This window comes from Hyperolius riggenbachi, chromosome 7, assembly GCF_040937935.1.
Source record: "Hyperolius riggenbachi isolate aHypRig1 chromosome 7, aHypRig1.pri, whole genome shotgun sequence".
In the NCBI taxonomy this organism is placed as follows: Eukaryota; Metazoa; Chordata; class Amphibia; order Anura; family Hyperoliidae; genus Hyperolius; species Hyperolius riggenbachi.
The window spans coordinates 179,630,909-179,652,391 of record NC_090652.1 but is presented as its reverse complement, the minus strand read 5'-3'; the positions used below and the strand labels follow the sequence as shown (position 1 = coordinate 179,652,391).

Below are 21,483 nucleotides of genomic sequence, written 5' to 3'. Positions count from 1 at the left end.
ATGGTACATGCTAGGCTGGCTTCAGCATGTAGTGTTGGTGAGAGAGAGAGAAAGATGAATCTACCTGGCTATCTGGGGTTCTCTTTGGACAACTGTTGAACACAAAAGACAAGGCCATGCCTGGCTACATATCTGTAAGCAGTGGCTGCATGGTGTAATGGTGAAGGGCTCTGCCTCTGACACAGGAGACCAGAGTTCGAATCTCGTCTGTCTGTTCAGTAAGCCAGCACCTATTCAGTAGGAGACCTTAGGCAAGTCTTCCTAACACTGCTATCTTGTCTAATTTTTCTCTTGACAACTGTTGAACACAAAATACAAGGCCATGTCTGGCTACATATCTGTAAGCAGTGGCTGCATGGTGTAATGGTAAAGAGCTCTGCCTCTGACACAGGAGACCAGAGTTCGAATCTCATCTCTGTCTGTTCAGTAAGCCAGCACCTATTCAGTAGGAGACCTTAGGCAAGTCTTCCTAACACTGCTATCTTCTCTAATTTTTCTGTTGGATTTAGCATAAATGGTAAATGCTAGGCCAGCTTCAGTTAGTACTGTTGTAGTACAGTGGTTAAGATGCTTGCCCACCACACAGTGAGTCCTGGGTTCAATTCTCAGCTATGGTATGTAAACTGGCTTTTGAAATAATATGAATCGATGTACAGAGGCGCCAGTAGGGTAAAAGATACTAAAAGGTTTAAAACATCTAGGTGGTGGCGGTGGACCGACCAACCTAAAACAGACACGATGCTGTCGAAAAAAGTCAACGAAAATTTATTCACATACTCCAGGGAACACTGCGACGCGTTTCACGGGTACAAAGCCCGCTTCTTCAGGCATTAAATGATAGGAGTATCACACTATAAAATGACAGAGACATAAACCATATCAGGGAGCTGTAGAATATATGCTAAACACTTGTAGACGTAGGTGTGTGTTTGTAATATAGGTGAGGTGGTGACGAAAGGGGTGATGATGAGTTGTTCAGTGTATGACAGGTGGGAGGGGGAGTGGTGGTGGCCAGTCAGTTACTTGGGACAAAGTAGGGAAAAAATGGCTGGACTAAAGGTGGGAAAGGGGTCAAGGGAAGGGGGGGGGGGAGGAGAACATAAACCACAACAAGTAATAAGGTGTGTACAAGGAGTGTGTGGATATGAAACCAGTTTTTGAGGACAGGTAATAGGTGGCTATGGTGTATGAAAACGAAATCTTTAGTAAATAAATATAGGTAAACCTCACTTACCAGCTCTAGGTCCAGATAGGGCTTGGCACCTCTGTGCTCGTAATCCCGCTCTGGACCCTTAAGTAGGCAATGTGTTGGAAACAATTGCGAGAACGTGACCGAGGGGCGTGGGCGTGGCCAGGTTGAGGGACCAATAGGGTAGACGAGGGGGTGTGGATAAGGGAGCAAGCTGTATGGACGCAGTGGGGAAGGCGGAGCGGTGCGCCGATTACGTCACGCCGCTTGCCGCTACTGCCCATGCGTGAGAGGCGAAGTGTGCCACGTGTACACTAGGACTATGGGGAGTTATTGGGTATGGAGGGCACCTGCGCGAGAGGCAGGGTCCGCCATGTTTGTTAGGGGAAAACAGGGCAGTGGTAAGGAGGGGAAATTCGAGGCCGGAGGGGGTGGAGTGTGTCCATATAATTGGTTGACCATATGCAAAACAATTGTTTACGAAGGGGGAAAAAAACACACATACAGTAATCAAGCATCTCTCTATATTTCCAAAAAAACGTAGAGCTATTACGGGAATCCGTAGTCTTGAGAGGATGCTGCCATCTAGTGGCCACTTTAGGTAAATCTCATATTAAAGTTCCAAGCAGGTTACAAAAATTAAACTGTTTAAGTGAGAGTTTTTTGTGTGTATCCACTGGTGGTGATGTTGCTTATCTGTGTCAGCTATTGGTCTTATAACCGCTACTGGACTTATTTTAGTTTTGGAGTTAAGAAAAAGAGATTATGGGAATAAACATTGAGATGGTGCAAGGAATAGGGACAATTACCCGCTGTGGGATACCGATGGAATGATCATATGTGTATAATACCAAGAGGTAATAAATATATAATACCAGGAGGTAATAAATATTAAAGTGCATATGTACTAAACTATGGTCATACACAATTGATACATATAAATTGCAAAAGCCCGCACATAAAAACAATAATAATAGAAACATGGAGACAACCTAAAAACACAATCATAAATCAGTATAAACAATAAAAAATAAAAATTGATAAAAGGAGAGCGCAAGATTAAAAAGAGATGTCAGTAATTTTTGGGAAGTGTACCTAATAAATTTTCTCCAGTACCTCATTAAGGCCAGCTGGAGATAGCGTCTTTAGAATTTGTATCCAGTAGATTTCTCGTTTTTTGAGGGAGTCAAAAGAATCGGAATGGTGGTGTGGAATTGATTCGATAAAGGTGATACGGAAAAGTGCAGGGTCACTGTTGTGGTGTGTGGAAAAGTGGCGTGAGACACTGTGTAGGGGGTATTTTTTTATAATGTTCCTTTTATGTTGTCCCACTCTGCTTATGGCTAGTTGGGTGGTTCTGCCCACATACTGTAGCTGGCATGGACATGAGATGACGTAAATAACGTATTTAGAGCCGCAGTTTATTGCGTTCTTGATGTTAAATGTTGTGTTGGTGACTGTAGAAGAGAACGTGGATGTGCTGAGGACGAATTGGCAAGCTAAGCATCTCTGATGATGGCATGGGGCACTTCCTGGGGTTGGGGTGGTTCGGGGATCTGTACTGTCTATAGGTGGCTGGCGTAGCTTACTGGGAGCCAAGAGGCTGCGAAGGTTCGGGGCGCGTCTGTATGTAAGAGCTGGTTTTGTGGATAGAGTGGGTCGTAGGTGGGGGTCTTGAAGGAGGATCTCCCATCTCTTGTTAAGGATGCTGCGGATGGACTGGTGTTGATGGCTGTAATTGGTAATGAATCGGGGTGCATTATTGGTTTCGTTATCAGGAGGTCGTGAGGGTGGTTTTGGCTTTGTGGTGTGCATCTAGTAGGAGTTTCTTGGGGTACTTACGGTCTGTGAATTTGGTTGTCAAGATTTTGGATTGTGTATTGTGTTGTTGGATGTCTGTACAGTTGCGGTATATCCTTTTATATATTTACTGTAGGGGATATTCTTGGTCCAAGGGCGGTGATGGAAACTATGGTAATGTATATAATTATTGGCGTCGACGGGTTTGAAGAAGGTTTTGGTTTTGATGTGATGTTTGTCTGTGTACAGGACTAGGTCCAAGAATTCGATGGAAGTAGGGTCATGGTGAGAGGTGAATTGTAGGCCTGCTGGGTTGCTGTTGAGGTAATCTAGAAAGGAAGGGATAGAGTTGGGGGTGCCCTTCCATATAAAAATCAAATCATCTATATACCTTTTGTAAAAGATAATGTTACTAGAGAAGGGGTTGTCTGAGTATAGTTTGATGTGTTCAAGTAGTCCCATGGCCAGATTAGCATAGGATGGTGAGAAGGAGCTTCCCATGGATACTCCGCTGACTTGATGGTAAGTTGAGTCTTGGAATGTGAAGATGTTGTTATTGAGGATGAATTCAGTGCACTGTACTAAGAATGATTGTTGTATTGGTGGCATGGATGTGTTGGATTTGAGGTAATGTTGTAGGGCTGTAAGGCCAAATGAGTGTGGTATGTTTGTATACAGGGAGGTAACATCGCAGGTGAGCCAGATGTAATCGTCTTGCCAAGATGTGGAATGTAAAAACTGGATGAGATGTTGTGAGTCTTTAAGGAAGGATGGTAGGTTCTGGACATGGGGTTGAAGGTGTGTATCAATAAAACGGGACAGATTGCTGGTTGCGGAATCGATACCTGAAATGATTGGTCTGCCTGGTGGTTTGTGAATGTTCTTATGAATTTTGGGTAGATAATAGAAAAATGGGGTTTTTGGATGATGGTTGATAATGAAATTCCTTTCGTTTTTGGTGATAATGTTATTTAGAAGTGCTTCATTGATGAAGTTTTTAAGGGTTTTATTAATTTCTGGTGTGGGATCTATGCTCAGTAGTTCATAATGTTTGGGGTTGCTTAACAGTCTGAGGGACTCTTCTAGGTAGTCAACTCTATTTAGGATGATTATCCCTCCCCCCTTGTCCGCCGGTTTGATAACAATGTCTGTGTTGTTTCGCAGGGTTTTAAGGGCCGATCTTTCTGATGGTGTTAATTTGAGGTGGGGAGGGTGTCAGGGATGGTGAGTTCTTGTAGATCTTTTAAGACTATAGAATAGAAGGTGTCTATGAAGTTACCCTTAGAGGCAGTAGGGTAGAAACGTGAGCGGCCTTTGAGTTTTGTGTTAATGAATTTGTCTGTTTCTATTTCAGCTGTAGGAACGGATACAATGGGGATTGAGTCGTTGTTAGTGATGATGAGGCTAGTGGAATCTGTGTGAATTGAGGTGTTAAGTTTTTTGATGGCAAAGTGTCTTTTAAGGGTGAGTTTGCGTATATAGGTATTGAGGTCATTAAATAGTTCAAATAAATCAGATTGATTCGTGGGACAATAGGAGAGGCCTTTCTCTAATAACCCGGACTCTTGTTTTGTGAGATTATGATGAGAGAGGTTAAAGATACTTCTTTTAGTTTCTGTGATGGGAGGGGGGGTAAGGGTTGGGTAGAGGGCAGTTAACGTTTGTTTTGAAATAATATAATTCTCTGGCAGATGAGACCCTCCTCCCTCCGGTAGGAGGGAATAGGTAGAAGGGTTGGAGGGTTGAGGGAGGAGGGTGGAGGGACCCACAACAGGCTAATTAAAATCTCCCTAGCAGAGTGTGTAGCAGCTGTCCCCAGGGCCGGCCCTAGACTTTTTGCCGCCTGAGGCAGATTTAGAAAGAAATTGCAGCCGCCGCCCCCCCCCCTCCGTGGGGGGCCACCGAGCCGGAGGTGTAGCGGGCACGACGGGGGTATTGGGCCTAGCGGTGGGTGGGCTCCCTCGCCTAGGTCCCCCGATCTGCGCTCCCCTCCAGCTGTAAATAGGAAGCAGCCCATAGTACGAGGCACAGGCGGGGAGGACTCTCACCTTTTCCGCGTTCCAGCGTGCGCTCCACTGACGTCACTTCCTGCATCGCCGCTCACTGTATTGTAAGTGGCCTGCGATGCAGGAAGTGACGTCAGTGGAGTGCACACTGGAACGCAGAAAAGGGGAGTCCTCCCCGCCCGTTCCTCTTACTATTGGGCATCGGCTGCTTCCTATTTACAGCTAGAGGGGAGCGCAGATCGGGGGACCCAGGCGAGGGAGGGGGGGTCCGACCCCCCCTCCCCACTGCTAGGCCCAATACCCCCATCCTGCCCGATACCCCTCCGGCTCAGCGGCCGGCCCCCCCTGCACCCATGGACGGGCGGGTGCCGCCCCTAGAAGTTTGCCGCCTGAGGCAAATGTTTCACCCCACCTCATGAGCAGGCCGGCCCTGGCTGTCCCTTAACTAATTAGTGTAGGCAGACAAGTGAGTCAAATGGTATAAGGACCTTGCTTGGAGGAGGGAGGGGGAGCGGGCCTCCAGCATTGAGAGCAGTGTTTGGCAATAATGTGTCTGCTGACTGTGATGTAGAGAGTCAAAGTTTTGCTCAATAGAGCTTTATGGGGCGAATCGAACTTCCGGGAAAGTTCGCCTTTGGTAGGCGAACGCGAACCACCGAAGTTCGCCGCCGAACAGTTCGCGACATCTCTACTTAGGAGTACTCACCGACAAGTTAAATAATCGTATTTGATGCCAAGCTGCTGCAGCCAGGGCCGGTTCTCTCATGAAGCAAGGTGAAACATTTGCAGAGATTACAGGGGCAGCATGTTTGTTTTGTTTACACTAACAGCATGCAGTCAGACTAGGAAGAGAAGTGAGAGACGAGTGAGGTGAAGAGGTCATCGTTGGGGAAAAGCAGCTTGTTGTGCTGTATGAGGAGTCTGACAGTGAGTGAGGAGGGGCAGAGGCAAGAGAGCAGTAGTGTTTCATTTGACTTGCACAGCAGAAGGGAGGAGGTGGCACTGCTGTCTGCCTTCCTCTGGATCAACATGGATATGTGAGGGTGCAGGTTACTTTGTCCTTTATTTTCTGGTCGAACTTGATGGACCTATGTCTTTTTTCAACCTAAATAACTATGTAACAATTGTTAAGTCAGTGGCATTCTTCAATGCATTTAAGCCCCCCAAAATTGGCAGTGAATTTGCAAATTGTGTAAATATGAATGTACGCCATTATTGCAAAAATTTGGGCATCATAGACCATGATTTTAAATTTTATAAAAATTGATTTAAAAAACAAACAAACACCCCTTATCAAAACCCCAGAAAATAAATTAAAAAATAAGTAGAGTATGTGTAAAAAATGACGTAAGAATAAAGATTGCAGAGTTGTGAATTGCAAGCAGGCCTGACCTGGCAAAGCAGATTAAAAGGGTGCTTGAGGCGCCCTGTCATAATGGCGCCCTGTAAGTGGCAATCGTAAGAGCTGTGATTAGTGGCTATGAACGGTCATTTATAGCCACTATTTATCATTTATAGCCATTATTTAAAATGTATAACTGTTATTTACCATTTATAGCCCCTAGTTGCAGCTTTTAACATTGCCACCTATGGCAGTGAAAATATTGGGGGTTAGGAGGCAGGGGCCTTTAGTGTTAGGAGTATGTGGGGGTCCTTAGGGGTTAGGGTTGGGAACCAGAAGGGGTTAAGCTTCCGCACTAGAAGTGTTCTGTGTGAGAGTAGGGTTAGGTTAGGTCATATTTAAATATCGGTTAATAAAACCATATGACCAATATTTTACTATCATAATTAAGAAATAGGATATTGTTGGTTTTACTCTACATCTATGTCTGGCATCCCCCCCCCCCCCCCCCAAGGGACTGTGTCAGCCAATGCATCCATTCTTCATTAATAATATAGTGGTAATGATTACCACAACGAGTCCTCTCCAAAGTTGCACTAATTAATAAAACTGTACTTAGGCATCTCTCATTGTGGCTGACATTTAGAAGCCAGGCATCAGTAGCATTTTTTTAATGGGACTGGTATTAAGTTCAGCTGGGTTTCCCAGTGTGATTCTGAAGTTTTTTCTTACTGATTGACAGTCCACTGATGGAAAAAATAAATATAGGGGAAAAAGTGTAGGGAATTAGAAAACATTTTGATAGCCAAAAATTGTATAACTCATAATTGCATCCTTTGTTTTTAGGGTCCTTCTGGTGATCCTGGTCCACCAGGCCCACCTGGTCCCCCAGGCCTTCTGACTGCCGCCATAGATGATTTAATTGGTGGTTATGATGACACTGTGCCAGATCCTCTTCCAGAGTTCACTGAGGATGAAGCTGCAAGTGATGGGAAAAAAAATGATCCAGGTGTTCAAGCTACCTTGAAATCCCTGAGCAGCCAAATAGAGACAATGAGAAGACCTGATGGCTCCAAGAAGAACCCAGCGCGTACATGTGATGATCTAAAACTCTGTCATCCTTCAAAGAGAAGTGGTAAAATATTTATTGTACATTTCAATCTTACAATTCTAAACATTTTTCCTCTTCAGAGTGACATACACCTTTTTAATATATAACCTGATCATAGGCTGAGGTTTTGCATGTACCTTATATAACATTTGTTTGTGATTGCAGGAGAATATTGGATAGATCCTAACCAAGGCTGTTCTGAAGATGCCATAAAGGTTTATTGTAACATGGAAACTGGAGAGACTTGTATAACTGCAAATCCTTCTAAAATACCTATTAAAACCTGGTGGACTGGTAGAGGTGGAGACAATTTTAAACCCATATGGTATGGTGTGGATATGAACAAGGGGTCACAGGTAAACTGACAAGTTATATAATATGACACTAATAACTAAATTACTAATATTAAAATTGTTCTTGTTAGTAAATGGTCTGGGTAGGGATTGGCATGCTTACAGAGGACCTCTATCGATAAACACGTTTTTGAAACTTGGATGGCAATAGCTTGTGTTGGTGTTCCTAAGAACTTCAGTAAATTTTCCCCTGCTTATCTTTTCCTTTCTTGTTATAAATGTGTCTTCAAAGACTGGCTTCATTTCACTGATGGGGTCAGACCAGTGGATCAGCTCATTTGCATAGGGTAGGAGTTGTAATATCCCTCTCCCTATATCTGTTAACTCTGTCTGTGCTTTAGCTAGTAAGAATGGCAAAATATATAAATGTCAGGTTAGGCTTGGCATCCACCTGCGATTGCAAAATCACTCTCAAAATGCTGAGAGCGATTTTGCCACTTAAAATTGAGTTATTATGGTAAAGAGATTTTAAGCCCTCACTTTTCTCTATGAAACTGGACCCGCAATTGTGATTTTATTTATTTATTGTATTTAGAAAGCATCCAACATATTATGCAGCACTGGACATTAGTTAAGGTTACAAACAATATATAGGGGTGACATACAGCAATAAGACAATACAGGAGTACATGCAAACCAGATCACACAGCACAGTGTAAGTACAAGATAATGCTTAGTCAGTCACTAGATGGGAGCAGGGAGATTAGGCAAGTCGAGTTCACTCAGATCCATAGGATGGGTATACGGTAATGGAGGTGCATGAACAGGTAAGAGACATGAGGAGGAGATTTCAGGAAATTGCAATCACTCCTGTGGGCTCCACTCCATTGACTTTAATTAGGCTTTGCACTTTTGGAATCGTTGGCAATCTCTGGCATCTAGCAATTCTAAAGCCAGCTAAAAAAGTGCTTAATGGGCCATAGCCCTTATTGTAGCTGTTGGTTTTCTGTTATTTCAGAGATGTGCACTTATGTCTTTGAATGAGCAGTCTAGAGAAGATGTGGAACTCCAAGGGATGGCTGCATCTTAAGCATTTGAGCTCAGGACGAAGATAAGTGCTGTGCTAAGCAGAAAAAGTTATGTACCTCTACTAAATGAGTAAACATTCTCTGCTAATTGCATTAATTGCATATAAAACCTGACACCAAAGGTGCATACACACATCAGACTATAGTCTTTGGAAAATGAAAGATCACAGACCAATCTAACCACCCTTCATGTAGTATGAGAGCCATACTCTACACAGTCTTTTCTATGGAGCTGAACTCCACATCAGAAAAAATCTTTGCAAGATGCTGCACACACAGATGCTGTACAGACACAAAAGATCAGTATCTGCAAAAGATCTGTTCCTGCCAAAAATCCATTCCTGCAAATGGCAATGATAGTCTATGAGATCTGCAGATCATCATACACACATGATTTAACAGACATTCATCTGCAGATCAGATCCACCAGGATGGATTTTCAGATCTGTGGATGATTGCTTGACCTGCAGATGAATGTCAGTTAAATCATGTGTGTATGATGATCTGCAGATCTTATAGACTATCATTGCAATTTGCAGGAATGGATTTTTGGCAGGAACAGATCTTTTGCAGATACTGATTGTTTGTGTCTGTACAGCATCTGTGTGTGCAGCATCTTGCAAAGATTTCTGTTTGATGTGGAGTTCAGCTCCATAGAAAAGACTGTGTAGGTATGGCTCTCATACTACATGAAGGGTGGTAAGATTGGTCTGTGATCTTTCATTTCCCAAAGACTATAGTCTGATGTGTGTATGAGCCTCAAGGCAGGCTTCTTGCTAAACATCTTTCGCCGTCAAAGGAAAATTCCCTGTACTCTACTGAGAGATGCAGTGACCAGCACTGGCTGTGATGTCATATTTCACATAGAACAGAGACTCACCTCTGCTAATGGATCGTTCCAATGCAGCTAAAATTGACAAAAACTAAGAAGAGCTTTAGGCTCTGATTTTTAATATGAAAAGAGATAAAATGTTTACACAACTATTAAATACTACTTAGACATTATTTGTACATTGTGGTTTTATACACTTTATCGATTTATTGACAGATGTTCTTTAATTACAGCAGAGATTGACAGAGGTGTTAAAGTGAACCTAAAGCCACCCTCCCCCCCCCCCCCCCCCCTCCCCAATAAAAAAACAAAAATAACACCGCAGTTTAACTTGCCTGTTCTGCCGCGGGAATGCGGCGACTCAGCTTTGATCTTAATGCTTAACATAGCTAGGCAAAAGACAGAGGTAATTTATATGGCTATAGACTCAATTTAAGTGTATACTGTCTGTGTACACAGAGATAACAGTTAAAGTGCAGGATTTCTGTGCAGACATAGAAAGACTTTGGTTATGGATGGCATTCATAGAACGATTTTGTTGCAGTTACATATGCAGATCTCCAGTACTAAGGCAAGGCTACAGTCAGCTGACAAAGTGGTTGTTAGGTGCCGACTCTGTCAGACGTTGCTTGATTAAGATCCCAGGAAGCATGTGCAATTTAAAAAAAAAAACTTCTGGATGTACACAAGATTGCTTTCTTAAAACTGTGTTAGGTTTAAAACATACATGTCAAACTCCGGTCCATGAACCAAATCTGGCCCTCAGAGCCATTAAATTTAACCCCCCCCCCCCCCCCCCTAAGTGGTTTCCCCACTTTGCATTATGTTTGGCCCACTCTAGACCACCAGTGAAGCTATATTGGAAGTGAAACCCTAGAACACCAGATAAGCTACTGTATATGGGGGAGGTAGAGGGAAAGCACTAAACACTAGGGAACTGTATAGAGGAGGGTGGGGGCCACAGGGAGCTGTATAGGGGAGGGAGCAAGACCACTAGACAGGGGGGAACTGTATAGGGGGTTGGAGGGGAGCCATTAGACACCAGGGAACTTTATAAGGGAGGAAGGTGGCCAGTAGACATTGAGGTTGACCTGCGACTTGGTCCCAGTGTTTAATTTCGGCCCACTTTATATTTGAGACACCTGTGGTTTAAAATATCAAATTATGCCTAATGTAGGTTTTTAGTTTTTTTTGTTTTTTTTTTTACTTTTGATAATGGGGTATATGCACAAAAGGTTAGTAAACTTAACATGTGCAGACAGTGCATGTTAAATGACAACTGAAGTGAGAAGAATATGGAGGCTGTCTGCCATATTTATTTCCTTTTAAACAATACCAGTTGCTTGGTAACCCTGCTGATCTCTTTGGCTGCAGTAATGTCTGCATCACACACTTGAAACAAGAATGCAGCTAATCTTGATCTGACAATGTCAGAAACACCAGTCTAGCAAATGCTTGTTCTGAGTATATGGTCCGCCATGGTCCGGCTGGAGCCAGGGGCAGATGCACTCACCCATAGGCTATTTGGGGGAATGTATCTGCCCATTAACGTAGACTGCACTGAAGTACAGAAGTACACACGGATCTGTTGCAGCGTGACAAGTATAAATGGCTCTTATTTATAAAATAGGAGCCTTTTACACCATGAGCAGAGAACGGACAGAAAATGTCCATTCTCTGCTCAAGTGGGAACAGAGCCTAAATGTGTTAGAGGCAGAGAATCAGCAGGATAGCCAGGCAACTGGTATTGCTTAAACGGCAATAAATATGGCAGCCTCCATATCCCCCTGGCTTCAGTTGTCCTATAAGATTACTGGGATTACATAATTTACATAACGAGTTACAAAAAAAAACCAAAAACGAATTTGCTTGATTCATGTAACACTTACATTGCTTGTATAACAGGCAGCATAAGCTTTGCATGCATGGCCAGATTTAGGCAATGGCCTAGGGTACCACAGGAGCAAGGGCACCAAAGCAGCAGGCTAAATTGGTGCAGCATTTGCTAGCCTGCAATTGCTGCAGTGCAGGGAGATCAGCCAAAACCACTGTACTCTGCTGCCAGCACACTATACAGACGCGGCCCTGCTCTCTGTGCACGTTGGCATTTTGGCGGGCAGCTACAGACTTGGGCAGCATTGCAAAGTAGCAGGTGGAGGAAGTGGAATAGCATCTGCCAGTCACTCACATCTCCGCTCGTCTCCAACGTAGAAGCTTCGTCTTCCCCTCTGACTCGCTTGTAACATGCCGATGAGTCAAATGTGAGAGACGCAAATTAGAGGGACAGATGCACAGCTGCGGCTGATGGAAATTGAGGGGAAGAGGAAGCTTCTGTGCTGGAGATGAACGGAGATGTGAGTGATACTGATGGCTGCTGCTGTGTGGAGGTGAGCTGACTACCTATACTGAAAGAGTGGAGTGGAAAAGGAAGAGATTAAGGGAGTCATCTGGCTACTTATACTGGAGGGGGAAGGGGTGTCATCTGGCTACCTATACTGGAGGAGGAGGGGGGGTCATCTGGCTACCTATACTGGAGGGAAGGGGGGGGGGTCATCTCGCTACCTATACTGAAAGGCAGTGGCGTAGCTAAGGAGCTGTGGGCCCCAATGCAAGATTTACAATGGGGCCCCCAAGCACTCTATACATAACAATTGTTACGACGCACCAAAACCTGCCAATGGCAACTACAGTGTCACGGGTGCAAGAAGTGAGTGGGGAACAGTCTGTTAATGATTATCACTATTCAAAGTATCTATAAAAGTGTTTATTATGAGCACAGGACCAATAGAGAGCTAATACTGTAGTTGAGGGAGGGCCCTTCAGGGCCCCGATGCGGTCGCAACCTCTGCAACCCCTATTGCTACGCCCCTGCTGAAAAGGGGCGGCTGGTGACAGTGGCCTTGGGCGGTAAAGAGTACAAATCCGGGCCCTGTTTGCAAGTATAAAATTAGTCATTTGTGTAAACCCAGTAAACTTAATATACTCTGGCCCATATGCAATTCACATTTTCTCTTCCTCCTCCAAGCAAGAAAATAAATATGAATTTTGACAGTACCTTTTCACCTACTTTTTGGTACTTTTTTAAATTGCTGAGTGCTGAAAAGTTATTTTAAACAGAAGATGAAAAATTATCTCTAAGGAGAATAAGGCCCAACAGTCTCCACATAACTAAATGTTACAGAATTTGAAATCCTAGCAGGAAATCATAGCATTGGACTATAAAATTGTGCCATACTTGGTTCAGTAAAGATTGCTACAGTTGACAGCTCTGACACTCAACAACGGTATGTGCAGAACACATAGGTTGCACGACCGGCAACCACAGTGTAATGGCCGGTGAGGAAAGCCCATCCTCACTCGGGTTCTTAAGTCTTCGACAATGTAGGTCGCTCTCCAGGAACAGAAAAAGGGATGTAAGGATTTCAAGGAACCAACATACATGGCCAACACCCCAAGCTGAGGGGGTTCGTGTGGGATATTACTGGGAGGGAGGAGGCGCCCCAAGATGTGATGTGTGGAAGGTATAATGTCAGCTGGATAAAACATAAATAAATAGGCTTACCTCTAAAAGAAGGGGGTAGCCTAACTAAGTTAATATTTTTAATAGAAACTAGACACTTGAATGATAACATGTTTCGCAAATCGCAGTCCACTTCCTCAGATCAAATAACGAAAGTGTCTGAAACAATAAAAAAGTGTGAATATTTTTTATTGTTTTAGACACTTTTGTTATTTGCTCTGAGGAAGCAGACTGTGATCCACGAAATGCGTTATCATTTCAAGTGTCTCATTTCTAATAAAAATTGTATTAACTTATTTGGGCTACCCCCTTCATTTAGAGGTAAGCCTATTTATATATGTTTTATCCAGCTGACATTATCCCTTCCACACATCACATCTTGGGGCGCCTCCTCCCTCCCAGTAATAACGTATAGAAAAAAATGATCCTTAAAAGGCAGCACATGTAATTGTTTCCCCAAGCCAGAAACTGCTCATACCGATCAGAAATTCAAAAGGTCTTCTCTCAAAATTGGGCTCTTTAAAGCAGACCTGAAGATTAAAAAAAAAAAAAAAAAAAAAAAAAGAGTTTCACTTACCTGGGGCTTCTGCCAGCCCCCTGCAGCTGTCCTGTGCCCATGTTGTTTCCAAACGATACTCCGTTCCCCTGCTGCGGCTCACTTCGGTCATGTCGACTTGTAAGTCAATATCCACTGCACCTGTGTGGCCATGGCATCCTCATATGCGCTCCTGGTGCAGGCGCAGTTCAAGGAAATCTCCTGAACAGTACGCTCCCGATGATGGGAGCGCGAAGGAGGATGCACACGGCGCAGTGGACGTCGACTATGAGAAACGAAAGTGAGCCGCGGTGGGGGAACGGAAGATCATTTCATAACATTGCTGGTACAGGGAGGCTGCAGGGGGGCTGGCAGAAGGCCCAGATAAGTTAAACTTTTTTTTTTCATCTTCAGACAATTTTTGGTGTTCGTAGATCTGGCCTGTAGATGGCAGTGTGCTATTTACAGTTTTTAAAAGCCTCAGGAATCTAAAATATATGAAAGTCTAATGTTTTTCTGAAGGGGGGAGGGGGGGGGGGGCAGGCAGGTCTCTTGCCCCAGGCACAGTTTGTTAAATTCTTAAAAAAGCGGCAACATTTGGATGGGGAAATAAACACTTGGCAGTTGGCAGCATTGATAGGCAAGCGCGTTATGTGTCGTCTGTCAATGCCAAACGCAGCCATACAAGTGTCGAGTTACTGATTGTCGTGTGGCATACCGAGCCTCGTTCCAGCAAGCGCCCCAGCCGGTCTGCACAGCTCCGCATTTCTTCCGGTATGCGGAGGATGGGTACTGAAGTCATGTGACGGCTGACGTCAGACGTCACATGACTTCAGTCCCCATCCGCCGCATACCGGAAGATATGCAGAGCTGTGTAGACCGGCTGGGGAGCTCGCTGGAACGAGGCTCGGTACTATCCCGCAGTGCAGCTACTGCATGGGGGCATTGGGGGGATCGGGGGATGGGGGGCACTATGACTTATGTGTGTCATGCGGTAGATAGTGTACAGGAGCCCCTGCACCTAGCTAACATCTATAGTGGTGCTCCTGTATCTAGCTATCCTATACTGGGGGGCACCTAGCTATCCTATACTGGGGGGCACCTATCTATCCTATACTGGGGGGCACCTATCTAGCCTGTACTGGGGGGCACCTATCTAGCCTGTACTGGGGGGCACCTATCTAGCCTGTACTGGGGGCACCTATCTAGCCTGTACTGGGAGACAGTACAGGCAGAGAGTTTTCGAATTATGTATAAATAGTAGGGATAAGAGCATAAGCGCCAAAACCTGACCTTGCCCCAGGTGCAACTTGGTCTAGATCCGTCCCTGTGTTCAGCTCAGGTACTATTTAATGTAGAGGAGGCTGCCTTTCACTTGGCATGCTTTTTTCCCTCAGTGCTTGCTCCTACAGTCCTTTGTGATTGGAGTTAATGTGCCTTCTTAATGTAGTTCTACCTAGGTGGGTGTTGGCCTTCCTACGAATAAGTGGGGTGCAGATGGCAATGCTACTGTCAGAGGCAGAGTAGAATGGAGAGATCGGCATGGTGTAATATATCTGGATTTCACGGAATTGAAATATCCGCATTTCCGACTGGACATCTGTATTTACAATCAGAACTCGGAAAACGGAATTAGACAACTGGATTTTGCTGGATATACTGCAATACCGCAATTTGGTAAATTTAGCCCAATCACAGAAATCGGAAGCAATGGACCAATCAGAGAATGCAGAGTCAACTGAAGTGTTTGGCCAATTAGAATGACCCCAAAAAAATACTTGGAAATCAGAAAACGGAACTTGGAAATCGGATTTCTGTGGAAATACTGTGTTTCCACAACTCTGTAATTTTAGCTCAATCACAGAACTCAGAAGCATTGGACCAATCAGAGAGTGGAGAGTCAACTCAGAAGTATTTGACCAATCAGAGAATGCAAAAAATGACAAAAAAAAAATACTACTTGGACATCGGAAAACTATTAGAAATCTGCAGTAGTCGCCATTGGCGGAAATCGGAATTTCAATGTAATTGGAAATCAGCATTTTCTATCATCCCTAATGGTGTGTACCAGGCAAAATGGAACTTCTGGCAGTAAGGGCCCATTTACACTTAATCAGTTGGTGTGTGTAAGCACGCATTAGAACGCGTTGGTACGCATTAGTACGCATTTTTTCCATAGCAGTGCATTGTGAAAAAAATTTCAGTTAAAACATGTTAAGTGTGAAAGGTGCCATAGGAAAACATGGACATTACTTTGAAAATCAGTTTTCTTTCAGTTATAACTGAGAGCAACTCATTAAGTGTAAACAGGGTCTCAGGGTTAGACTACCTAGGAGAGATGCAGAGCTTCTCCATTGTTTTTGCCAATACTTTTTCACCTACTTTTTGATCGTTTTTCTTGAAAAAAATGTATTCCTTTTGCATATAAACAACCAGATACATCAAACATTGTGAGATCACAGAAATCCACCCAATCTGCCCTGGCTATCCGGGATAACTCTCCAACCTGAAGACCAGCCGCAGCTTCTCTTTTGCCTGCCTAGTGGAAAACCTCCCTAAGCTGATTTATACAGTGACACTTGTGTGCTTTATCATAAAGCACTGAACACCGATGTATACTTCTTGTCCTACGTTTGGTTTGATTTTTCTATTTTCCTATTTTTGGGATAGTCCACTCTTGGTTTACCTAGATTAGCGTTGTGTTCTAGTTCTAATCTGAGCATGTGGTTCTGGTTTATCTCCCCGTCAACACCCAGAGAACTCTGCACTCCACGGAAGACCTTTTGGCTGCAAACTTCCTCGCTTTACCATCTACTGTTATGGTTGGGTAAGACACTAAACTATTTCATGCTTTCAAGCTGATTTTTATTATTATTTTTGACCCGACTGGGATATTCTGTAATAGCCTTACCCAGTCCTCAGATCTCTAGCTGTCAGACTCTGGGACAATGTTTTTACGCTTATTCAGCATTCCAAGCCGAGCATAGACCCGAAATGGTCTTCTCCTCAGCACGAGATTTTCTGTTCAGCTCTGTGCACTTGATAAACCTAATATAAACAATGTGAACATCTTCACCAGTTACTTTATTCATAGCACTAAGTTCGACAGCGTTATTGATCCTCATGATGTTTATATACTGTTCTATAATAATATGTGACTCGTAATAGGCTTCGTGTACTATCCTCTTCTCCTTCCCTGAGCCAAATACAGGGCAATCTTGGAAGAAAACCTCTTGGAGTCTGCAAAAGACTTGAGACTGGGTCGGAGGGTCACCTTCCAGCAGGACAACAACCCTAAACATAAAGCCAGGGCAACAATGGAATGGTTTAAAACAAAACATATCCATGTGTTAGAATGGCCCAGTCAAAGTCCAGATCTAAATCCAATCGAGAATCTGTGGCAAGATCTGAATACCGCTGTTCACAAACGCTGTCCATCTAATCTGACTGAGCTGGAGCTGTTTTGCAAAGAAGAATGGGCAAGGATTTCAATCTCTAGATGTGCAAAGCTGGTAGAGACATACCCTAAAAGACTGGCAGCTGTAATTGCAGCAAAAGGTGGTTCTACAAAGTATTGACTCAGGGGGCTGAATAATTATGCACACCCCACTTTGCAGTTATTTATTTGTAAAAAATGTTTGGAATCATGTATGATTTTCGTTCCACTTCTCACGTGTACACCACTTTTATTGGAATTCCACATGAAAGACCAATGCAAATTGATTCACGTTTGTGGCAGTAGTGTGACAAAATGTGGAAAACTTCAAGGGGGCCGAATACTTTTGCAAGCCACTGTATATATATATATAGGCTGAAACTTTAATTGATAATCTTTAGGTTTTATAAATTATATCTTGTTAAATGGTTATGCTTGTATTATTGCTGCTATGCACAGACTAGCCCAAAACGGTCCCCTTTTCCGCTATTTGTGCTTCTACTGCGGATATGTAACCCCTTCCCTCCCTCTCCCAACCCTCCCTACCCCGCCTCCCCCCCTTCACTCACCCACCCTCTCCCTGTCACCATTAGCTCACATCACAGGGTTAACGGAGGAGCTTCTCCGTCATTGAGCTTCCAACCTCTCCCTCGTCCCTTCCCTCTGTCCGTTTCTCCCTTGTTCTTCCAACCATACCCTGCCTCTCCAACTAGCACCCTTTATGAAGGGGTCAACAGTGTAGACTACATACTGTACAATCAAAATCTGAACTTACCTGGGGCTTTCTCCAGCACACCGTAGGTCGGGAGGTCCCTCAGCTCTTCTCCCAGGCCCTGCTCAGAAATGGCTCCTGGCGACACTGGGCCCGAGTGTCGGGCTCCTTCTTCCGCAAAGATGACGTCAGTCATCACCACTCCGGCCGCCTCGCATCATCACGGCAGCCAGCGTGACAGTACGATGCATGCGCGGTTTAATCGTGCATGCGCCGTACTGACACGACGGCCGCCATGATGACGCGAGGCGGCCGGCGTGGTGACGACTGATGTCATTTTTGCGGAAGAAGGAACCCGACACTCGGGCCCAGTGTCGCCGGGAGCCATTTCTTAGCCGTGCCTGGGAGAAGAGCCAGAAGAACGCTGAGGGACCTCCCGTCCTACGGTGGGCTGGAGAAAGCCCCAGGTAAGTTCAGATTTTGATTGTATTTACTGCTCGGAGTCCCTTTAACCACTTTACCCCCGCGCGTACGCATTTCTCCGTCCCTTTTTCCATCCTTTAACCCCCAGGGACAGAGAAATACGTACTTTCCGCGCTCCCGCCGCTGCCCGCGCTCCAGCTCGTAAACACGCCGCCCGCCGCTAGTAAACACGCCGCCGCCCGCTCGCCCGGAGATCAATGAACGGGAAAATCCATTCCTGTTCGTTGATCTAAGCCCCGCAATAATCCGCTGCCGCTCGGCTGAGCAGCGCGACCATTGTGGGAAAAAAAAAAAGTTCTCAGCCTCTTTCTACTTCCTGCAAGCGTCCTTCCGGACGCTTGCAGGTCGCATAATTTTTTTTTTACTGTGGCCATCTTGTGGCCAAATAGTAAAACTACATCCAAAGCATTTTTCACATAGAAATAAATTAGTTTAACACACAAAATTAACCCTTTACCTCCCACACTCCCCAATTTTTTTTTCTTGTAATTTAAAAAAAAAAAAATTACAATTAAAAAAAAATTACATAAATAGTTACCTTAGGGACTGAACTTTTTAAATATTTATGTCAAGAGGGTATAACACTGTTACTTTATAAACTATGGGCTTGTAATTAGGGATGGACGCAAAACTGAAAAAAATGCACCTTTATTTCCAATTAAAATATTGGCGCCAAACATTGTGATAGGGACATAATTTAAATGGTTTTATAACCGGGACAAAAGGGCAAATAAATTTCATGGGTTTTAATTACAGTAGCATGCATTATTTAAAAACTATAAAGGCCAAAAACTGAAAAACAATAATTTTTTTCCCACGTTTTTACCTATTTTCCCATTAAAACACATTTAGAATAAAATAATTATTGGCATAATGTCCCACCTAAAGAAAGCCTAATTGGTGGCTAAAAAAAGAAGATATAGTTCATTTCATTGCGATAAGTAATGATAAAGTTATAGACGAATGAATGGAAGGAGCGCTGAAAGGTGAAAATTGCTCTGGTGGTCAAGGGGTAAAACCCCTCAGTTGGGAAGTGATTAAGGAACTGCTAGATAAATATGGTTACGTGGATGTATGGCGAGAACTTCACCCTTCCACAAAAGATTTCACCTTTTACGCCAGCGCCCATGATAGCTTTAGCAGAATTGACCACATATTCGTCCAACAGACCCATTTACACCTTGTACTAGCTGCTAAAATACACAGGACCCCTTGGTCTGACCAGTGCCACTCCCCAATCTATAGCTGTTCTGCTATACTTCCAATCAGCCGAACATTTCATTGGCGATTAAATTACTCCCTACTTTCTAGGGCAGATATAACTGACCAATTAAAAGGAAGAGTCACAGAATATTTTGAGGACAACACAGGCTCTGTAGCCTCATCCCTAACCCTATGGGAAGCCCAGAAAGCTACCATAAGAGGAACTCTGATTGGAATAGCTAGCACCATTAAAAAGCAACGTAATCACAAAATTGAAGAATTATCCTCAAAACTAGACCAAGCAGACCAAGATTGGAAATGCACCCTCTCACGTATCAATAGAATTATTAATGACCGAATCCGCACAGAACTAGATCTTTTACTAACAGATAGAGTTGAACAGCAGCTTAGGTGGCGCAGACAATAATACTACTACAATGCAAATAAACCTCTAGCCCTGCTTGCTAAATGCCTGAAAAACAAACCTTTAACCCCGACCATGCTGAAAATCCGTAACAGTTCAGGACAGGTCACCGCCAACCCCGTAAGATTGTAGATCTTTTTGCTAAATTCCTATCAGACTTATATTCTGACTCCTCTAATGCCCCTGATAAAGACATTCACATATTTTTGGACCAGGTTACACTCCCAAAACTAAGCCAGGAATCTATATCACACTTGAGCGCTCCCATCTCCACTACTGAGGTCCTCTCAGCTATCAAAACTTTGAAATCCAGTAAATCTCCTGGCCCAGATGGGTTCTCAGCCATTTACTATACAAAAATATCATTATCAGGCCTATTGGCCCCAGTATTAGAGAAATGTTACAACGAACTCCGAAAAAGGTAAACCTCCCCCGAGAACTATGCTGGCAGCCCATATCTCAATGATCCCCAAAATAGACCAAGAACACCATGTAATCCACCAATTTCACCCTATATCTCTCATTAACGTAGACTTCAAACTATTAGGCAAAATCCTAGCCCTGAGACTAAATAAAATTCTTCCAGCTTTGATCCATCGTGATCAAGTCGGATTTGTCCCAGGAAGGCAGGCTGAAGACAGCACCAGAAGAGCTATCCTCTTAACCCACTATCTCAACTCACATAAAATCCCAGGGGTAGCCTTATCCCTAGACATATTCAAAGCCTTTGACACCCTCTCCTGGTCCTACCTAAAGCTCAAGCTTAACAAATGGGGCTTGGATGCGCACTTCTTAAATTGGATCCAAGGGATGTATACTGACCCAACGGCCTCAGTGAAACTCTCTGGCCATAGTTCTCAAGCCTTTGCTATCAAACGGGGTACGAGACAGGGCTGCCCACTATCCCCCTCACTCTTCGTCTTAGCTCTCGAACTTTTCGCATGCTACTTACGCAATACTGAAGACATTAAGGGAGTAGACTGTGCCAGCTTATCTCATAAACTCCTTATGTTTGCAGACGACACCCTACTATTCTTAACACAGCCCCACATCTCAATCCCGAACGCCCGTTTAGCCTTTGCCCACTTTGCCCGAGTGTCTGGCTTGAAAATTAATGCCGAGAGTCCGCAAGACTACTCTTTTTGCTCACAGACTTGATGGAGGCCTAGGAGTCCCAAAAATCCTATCATACTACAGAGCGGCAACCATAGCCAACTCACTCGCTTATTTCAAATGCAAGACACTCCCGTCTGGGTCTACCTTGAGATACCAAATTGTACTCCCCTGCTCCCCAGCACCCTATTGTGGCTTCCGTTGAAGACGAGGCCTCCTCACTTTGCCCCCCCCCCCATGATTCACTGCCTCCAGGTATGGGACTCTATTCGCTACTCGGCTCACCTCCAATCTTCTTTTTCATCACTGCTTCCTCTGATTAACAACCCCTTGTTCCCACCGGGCTTTGAGGACCCAACAGCGTTTTCATGGTGGAACTCGAAAGGTCTCTCCAGT

At 44.1% G+C, this 21,483-nt stretch overlaps 1 protein-coding gene across 1 annotated transcript in view; it reads left to right on the top strand.

The window, feature by feature from the left end:
- The window catches only part of COL5A2 (collagen type V alpha 2 chain), a 1,703,177-nt gene that overhangs the window by 1,612,741 nt on the left and 68,953 nt on the right, over positions 1-21,483 (top strand). Inside the window, exons 49-50 of the mRNA XM_068247348.1 lie at positions 7,184-7,472; positions 7,614-7,804. Of these exons, the coding sequence (XP_068103449.1) occupies positions 7,184-7,472; positions 7,614-7,804 (480 nt within the window). The remainder of the gene's footprint in view (positions 1-7,183; positions 7,473-7,613; positions 7,805-21,483) is intronic.